Here is a 7,460-nt window from a genome sequence, read left to right on the forward strand (position 1 = left end):
TTTCGAATGTAGGTTTTTACCTAAAACAACCATGAATAGAAAAAGTTGTACGGCTATTGGTATTGATCTTGGAACAACATATTCTTGTGTGGGTGTTTGGCAAAATGATCAAGTTGAGATCATATCCAACGATCAAGGAAATAGGACTATGCCATCTTGTGTTGCTTTCACAAATGGAGGACGTCTAATAGGTGAAGGTGCTAAGAACCAGATTGCTATGAACACCACCAACACTATTTATGGTTTGCATTTAATTCATTTTCTCCTTTGTTTTAAGCTCTATTATTATACGTCGTTGATTAATATAAACTTGGTGGATATTCAGATGCAAAAAGATTGATTGGAAGGAGATTCAATGATACCAAACTTCAGGAAGACATGAAGTTATGGCCTTTCGATGTCATAAAAGGAAGTAACAACATTCCAATGATTGTAGTTACTTACAATGGTGAGAAGAAGGAGTTTTCGGCGGAGGAAATTTCATCCATGGTTCTTATTAAATTGAAAGAAGCTGCAGAGAAATTCCTTGGTAAAACTGTACGTGATGCAGTCATCACGGTACCAGCTTATTTTGATGATTCCCAACGCCAAGCAACAAAGGATGCTGGTCACGTTGCTGGACTTAATGTTCTACAGATTATCAATGAGCCAACCTCAGCAGCAATTGCATATGGATTAGATATGAAGAATGATATAGTTCGTGACATAAATGTGCTCATCTTTGATTTAGGTGGTGGTACATTTGATGTATCTCTTGTCACCATTGACAAGAAGGGTACGATAACAGTTAAGGCTGTTGCCGGTGACACTCACTTAGGCGGCCAGGACTTCGATAACGCAATGGTTGACTATTTTGTGGAAGAATTAAAGAGAAAGCATAGTATAGACGTCAGTGTGAATAAAAAAGCACTATCTCGGTTGAGGGGAGCTTGTGAAAGAGCGAAAAGAGTTCTCTCTTCAATTATTGATACTACTATCGATATCGAAAGCTTGCAAGATGGTGTTGATTTTTCTATGAGAATATCTCGTGCAAAGTTTGAAAAGCTTAATGAAGACTTCTTTAGTAAGTGTATAGAGATGGTAGAGAAGTGTCTGAGTGATGCAGAAATGAATAAAAGGAACATAGATGAAGTAGTATTAGTTGGTGGGTCAACTAGGATACCCAAGGTACAACAATTGTTGAAAGACCTCTTCCAAGGAAAAGAGCTTTCTAAGAAGATCCATGCTGATGAGGCTGTTGCATATGGTGCAACTGTTCTTGCTGCAAAATTAACAGGCTGCACTGGTAAAAAAGTTGACAACTTAGTGTTGATAGATGTTGTACCTCTTTCACTTGGTGTAGCAATCCATGATGGCTCCTTATCTGTTATAGTTAAAAGAAATTCCTCAATACCTGCCAAGAAGGAAATAAATTATTGTACAGTTTATGATAACCAAGATAGTATAACTTTCAATGTCTATCAAGGTGAGAGAAGTAGGGCTATAGACAATAATTGGTTGGGAAAATTTGAAGTCGCAGTACCATGTGCACCAAAGGGCAAGTCAAAGGTAAGAGTCGTCTTTGACATTGATGCTAATGGTATTTTAAATTGCTCGGGAGTGGAATTAACTACTGGCCTAAAAAGAGGGATTATAATTACCAATTACAAGGAGAGACTTTCAACGCGAAATATAGAAAAAATGCTAGATGATGCTCATAAGTACAAATTACAAGACGAGGAGTACAAGAAGACGACTTCTGTACGTAGTGCACTAGAGGACTACATTTACGATGTGAAAAGCAAAATCAAGAAAATTGGAAAAACTACTAAGACGTTTAATAAGAAAGACCTAGAAATAATGGAAACTGCCATAGAAAAAGCAAGCGAAATTCTTAAAGAAAGCCCGCTTGCGGATTTTGATGAGTATCAAAAGGCGCTAAATCAGTTGGAAAAGGTATGTCTGCCAATCATTGCCCAGCATGTTTAAACTATGTTTTCTATATCATGATGGAGAATTAGCTGGAGTGTCATCTATTATAAAGTTTGTGTTATAGTTTGTATTTTTCAATAACAGTTTACATTTGAGTGTTGGATTGAATTTGTGTGTGAGTGAAGAATCAAATGATTTGATACCATTTCTACTATATACAATCAATAAATATATTACTCCCTTTTCAATTTTTATTTTTAGTTTTATACAAATAGATACCAAAAAAATTTCATCAAATATGGTAAAGAACATTGTTTATGAAACAATATGGCAATGGTTTAGTTCGTCACTAATAAAATCAAAAAATTTTGTCGTTTTTTTATGTTAATCCCACACATAAGTTTTCATTTTTTCTATTTATGCGTGTTTTATCGAAGGTTTGTTTTATGTTCTGCTAAAAGAATTGTAACATCCCAAAATACGAGCCAAAAATTTCGTTTTTAATTAAGTGATTTGCAAAATGTTTGTAACAAAATATCATACGATCCAATCATTTAATAAAAACATGTCTCGTGACTGTGAACCAAAACGTAAAACATAATAATGTCAAAGTACAAATCCCAGAATGTCTCATAGTGCGGAAAACAAAGAGCGTGTGTGTGATATGCTGCTACCACGCCAGCACCTTCCCCTTGGCTGAAGAGGTACCTAAAACAACAACTGAAAACCGTAAGCACGAAGCTTAGTGAGTTCCCCCATTGTACCACATACCATATAACCATATAACTTATATATATATTGCCAGGCATATCTGGGTGCCCGACCTACCCTTTCGGTCCTCTCGACCGGATACTGACTAGCATATCTGGGTGCTGGCGTCCCCTTCGGTCCTCTCGACCGGATACTGACTAGTATATCTGGGTGCTGGTCTCCCCCTTCGGTCCTCTCGACCGGATGCATGGGGACTATTTCACCCCCTACTACTACCACATAACACGTATCACATAATCTGTCTAGCATGGATGGGCATGAATGCCCCTTCGGCACTATCGACCGGTAATCTAGGGACTATCTCCCTTACTGTCACTAGCGCATAGCATCATATCATACTAACACATAAACATATCACAGGTAGTAGCAAACCTAGATGAATATCACAGATATAATCATCTAATTATACAACTCCTAATGGTGGGCCGACATTGTGGCCGTAGACCCACCGCTACTGGAAGGTAACTCACCTCGAACGTAGCTGCTGAAATTCTGCTTGCTAAGCTCCTGACTGTTGAACCGGTAATCCTCCGGCTATAAATCATAAACATAGATTAGTCACTCAGAAATACCCTTAGGTCAAATTACTGACCCATCCCTGGTCCAAGGTCAACTCCTTGGTCAAAGTTGTCACACCCCGAACCAGACGACGGAAACGTCCGGGGGCTGTTGTGACTCAATTGAATACCATCACAATAAATATACATGAAACATAACATCATTCATCACCAAGCATTGGAATATTACAACTGATAGTGTTTACATTCATTACATTGTTCCATAATATTACATGCCCAAAATTAAATTGTTCGATACTAATTAAACAACAGCAAAACGTCATAGAGTACAATTCTTCCTTCACTTTATCTGTTACCTGAGAATACAAGTATTTTGAAAAACGTCAACATATGAAATGTTGGTGAGTTCATAAGTAATGTTTGAAATCCAATGTTTTGTATTGTTTTGAAAACCACCAGAAAATCCAATATTTTCTGAAAATAGTATAGTATAAAAGGTGTGAAGATCCGTAAGTATGCTTGTTTGTTTCTATAAATGTAAGAGTACGATTTGTAAAACTCGGTATGTAGTTCGTGGGTGTATTAATTGAAAACGCTAGGAAAACCCGACGTTTTCCTAATACTTTGCATTAAATAATTTATGTATTGTTATTTCGTTACGACAGGTGTATTCATTGAGCTCCGGAGTCGTTGGATTAATTGTGGATTGTGAATTGTTGTAAACGTACATTAATGAAAATGACCAGTAGACAACCGTACAAACGATTCCCTTAGGCGTCGCTCGCACTATTCACTTAACCCAACCACCCGGACTCATGTAGCCCCACAACCGAGGGGAAAAAGAGGGTGCGAAACCCCGGTATTTCCCTACGTCGTTCAAGGCTATCGTGAATGCGAAGGACCCTTAGCCCGACTCGCATTTGGTGAATTCTCGACTTTACTAGCAGCACCAGAAGGCCCTTGGGGTCCAACAGCACAAAGCCTGTAAAAGTCCTTTTACACGAAATTAGGTCATGTAAGACCCAACTACATGTAAGCGAGTTTCCTTCGGGCCTTGCGTTTGTATTGAGTTCCCGAAATTTCCATGTGTGTATTGAAATATCGTCGTGTTAGTAGTTTCGGATTGTTATTGATTCGAGACCGAATCAATTCGTTTGATAACGATTTTGGTGTTGAAGGTGTATTGAATTTCGCCGATAGTCGAGGTACTAGTATTTCATCGTGTTGGGTTCATTGTTTAAGACATTAGTATTTTACATTTTCCAGCCCCTTTCTTTTGGATGAATTTACACTTTTGGACCCCTTATATAAAAGAATTTATATTTTAGTCCTTAAGCCATTTTTTCTTGACACTTTAGTATCAAAACTTGTAGAAAAGTATTTTTCAGCTCAAAGCTTTTTGAAAAACAGTTTTAGTCCCTCAAAATGAAATTTTTCGGCGGGAACCCTCAATTTCGCAAATTTTACACTTTTGGCCCAAAATAGAAAAACTTTGCATCTTTGGTCCCTTTTAAATATGAAAAGCATTTTTAACCTTTGAAATGGACTTGGGGCACTAGTAGTCCCCTGTTTTACAGAAAAATGCATTTTCAGCCCCTCAACTTTGAAATTTTCGCATATTGGGCCTTATTGGGCCGAAAAGTTCATTTTTAGCCCATTAAGCTTAAAAATTTACATTTTAATCATTCCAAGGTGTAAATTTATGGAAAATCTCTTTATGAAACTGTTTTGACACATATCAACCCTCAAAATTTGTATTTTTACATTTTGGGCCCTTAAATTTCATATTTTTAGCATTTTGAGTCCAAAAAATGAGATTTTTAGCCCAAGGAGTTCATCTTAACCAACTTGGTTATTTTTCTAATAATGACTTATGTGTAATGATATGTTTAGCACTTGTTTCATACATCAAAGTGCAAATCTCGATTTTAAGGTCCTTTTGACTAGTTTCAACACCATAAACACATAAGAATATGTAAATAAATCATACTAAGCATACACATAATCATAGATCTACACATTTGCTTGTATTCTCCCCCCCCACAAAGCTTATAAAAACCGAAAATAAGGGGGTATGAAGCTCACCTTGGGTGTGGTTTCGGTTTTGGAGAAAAGATGGAAGAAAAATGAGGTGATTTTCGGCCCTAGCACACTTTGATGAAGATCTCGGCCTTGAGGTGGTTCTAGGATGCAAGATCGTGATTTCTTATGAGTTAAGTGGAGATGTTTGATAGATCAAAGAACCTAGGTCATAGTTTTAAGTATAACCTTACCTTGGATGGTGATTTTTGTGGAAAACCTCCTTGAATGCCCTTGAATCTTTGGAATTTAGTGAAGAGGGTGAAGGGGTTTTTGGAGAGTGTTTGATATGTGAAAGGTGATGAAAGTGTGTGTGTGTGTGTGTGTGTTGGAATCGGCTGAGACAAGAAGAAAGAGGAGAGAAAGGGTTGAGTTGACATACATAGATGCATGTTGGTCCATGCATGGAAATATGTGGGACATAAGTGAGGTGGCATGAAGAAGTCAACCCCCTTTCTTCTTGGATTTGGGCCTTGGGCCGAGAATTTGGAAAGGAAAAACGTTTTTGGGCTTTATTTCCCCTAAGCCCATATAGAAGTTAAGTTGGATGATTTTTGGTCCCAAAATAAATATAATATGATTTTTACACTTTGTTGGGCTAGTTTAGGTTAATCATGGTTCATAATTTTTAATTTATTTCATTATAGGCCCAATATGGCCCAAAATGTTGAAATAAATGGATGTGGGTCCAATTAGAGTCCATTTAAAGGTTCTAATCCCATGATAGTCAAATTGGAGGCTTATTGGCCCAATGAGTCCAATAAGGAAGTCCTAGTCCAAAATGGACCTAACAAGAACTTCTAGGGTTTCCAATTGCTTGTTGACCATTTGTAGCACTTGTATGGTGTATTTGTTTGACAATTAGATGTCATAGAGTAAGCATCATACATGCTCTTTAAGTTTTTGATTCTTCATTATACTTGAGTGTAGAGATTACATGACACAAAATTTCTAGTTGTGACATCATCCCCCCGTTAGAGGGAATTTCGTCCCGATCGAAATTCTGTTTGAAAGCTAGATTTGAAAAAGCTAGAATAGGTGAGGGTACTTTTGCTTCATTTGGTCTTCGCGCTCCCATGTGAATTCTGGCCCACGCTTCGCGTTCCACCGTGCCTTCACGATCGGGATGCGGCTTTGCTTAGTACGCTTCACCTCCCTGTCCATGATTTCAACCGGTTCTTCCACGAACAGGAGATTCTCGTTGATTTCGATTTCGTCAAGGGGAATGACGAGTGTTTCATCCAATAGGCACTTCTTTAGATTAGACACATGGAACACGGGGTGAACACTGTTTAGCTTTGCGGGTAGCTGCAGCTTATACGCCACTGGACCTATTCGAGCTACGATCTCGAAAGGTCCAATGTATCGTGGGTTCAGTTTTCCCCGTTTTCCGAAACGAATAACCTCTTTCCAGGGTGAGACTTTCAACAGTACTCGATCACCGACCTGAAATTCTAAGGGCTTTTGTCGTTTATTGGCGTAGCTCTTTTGTCGGTCGCGCGATGCTTGTAATCGAGCTCTGATTTGGACGATCTTTTCCGTGGTTTCACGAATGATCTCCGGTCCCGTTAGCGTCTTGTCCGACGTATTTGTTTTTGCTAGTTGGGTATCACCCACCTCAGCCCAACATAACGGTGATCTACACTTACGCCCGTATAGTGCTTCGAAAGGAGCCACCTTGATGATCGAATGATAACTATTGTTATACGAGAATTCGACTAAAGGTAAGTGGGTATCCCAAGACTTCCCAAAGTCTATCACGCATGCGCGGAGCATGTCTTCGAGCGTTTGAATGGTTCGTTCGCTTTGACCATCCGTTTGTGGATGATAAGTGGTGCTCATGTCGAGATGAGTTCCCAATGCCTTATGGAGTGATTGCCAAAAACATGAAGTGAACCTACTGTCCCTATCTGAGATAATAGATACTGGTACCCATATGGTGTCTAGTTCATCTGACTTTTTGGGTAGCTTGGTCACGAAATCCATAGAAATCCCCTCCCATTTCCACTCTGGAATTACCGGTTGCTGTAATAACCCTGAGGGCTTCTGGTATTCCACCTTTACCTTGGCACACGTAAGGCACTTACTAACATAGGTAGCAATTTCCGCCTTCATGTTAGGCCACCAATAGTGTTGTTTAATATCCAAATACATCTTGTCTGAGCCAGGATGAATGGAGTA

At 38.7% G+C, this 7,460-nt stretch overlaps 1 protein-coding gene across 1 annotated transcript; it reads left to right on the forward strand.

The window, feature by feature from the left end:
- The first annotated feature begins 6 nt into the window (after positions 1-6).
- LOC111878707 (heat shock 70 kDa protein 3) lies at positions 7-2,165 on the forward strand. The gene is made up of 2 exons (XM_052763982.1): positions 7-242; positions 326-2,165. The coding sequence occupies exons 1-2, from the start codon at positions 32-34 to the stop codon at positions 1,966-1,968; spliced, it is 1,854 nt and encodes a 617-aa protein (XP_052619942.1). The 5' UTR covers positions 7-31; the 3' UTR covers positions 1,969-2,165.
- The last annotated feature ends 5,295 nt before the right edge of the window (positions 2,166-7,460 follow it).

The sequence above is a fragment of the Lactuca sativa genome, chromosome 1, assembly GCF_002870075.4.
Source record: "Lactuca sativa cultivar Salinas chromosome 1, Lsat_Salinas_v11, whole genome shotgun sequence".
Classification (NCBI taxonomy): domain Eukaryota; kingdom Viridiplantae; phylum Streptophyta; class Magnoliopsida; order Asterales; family Asteraceae; genus Lactuca; species Lactuca sativa.

What these genes read in the sequence shown, in the direction of transcription:
- LOC111878707 (XM_052763982.1), top strand. Translation starts at nt 32, where the DNA reads ATGAATAGAAAAAGTTGTACGGCTATTGGTATTGATCTTGGAACAACA. An exon ending in CACCACCAACACTATTTATG is followed by an intron (nt 243 to 325) that starts GTTTGCATTTAA and finishes GTGGATATTCAG; the next exon opens with ATGCAAAAAGATTGATTGGA.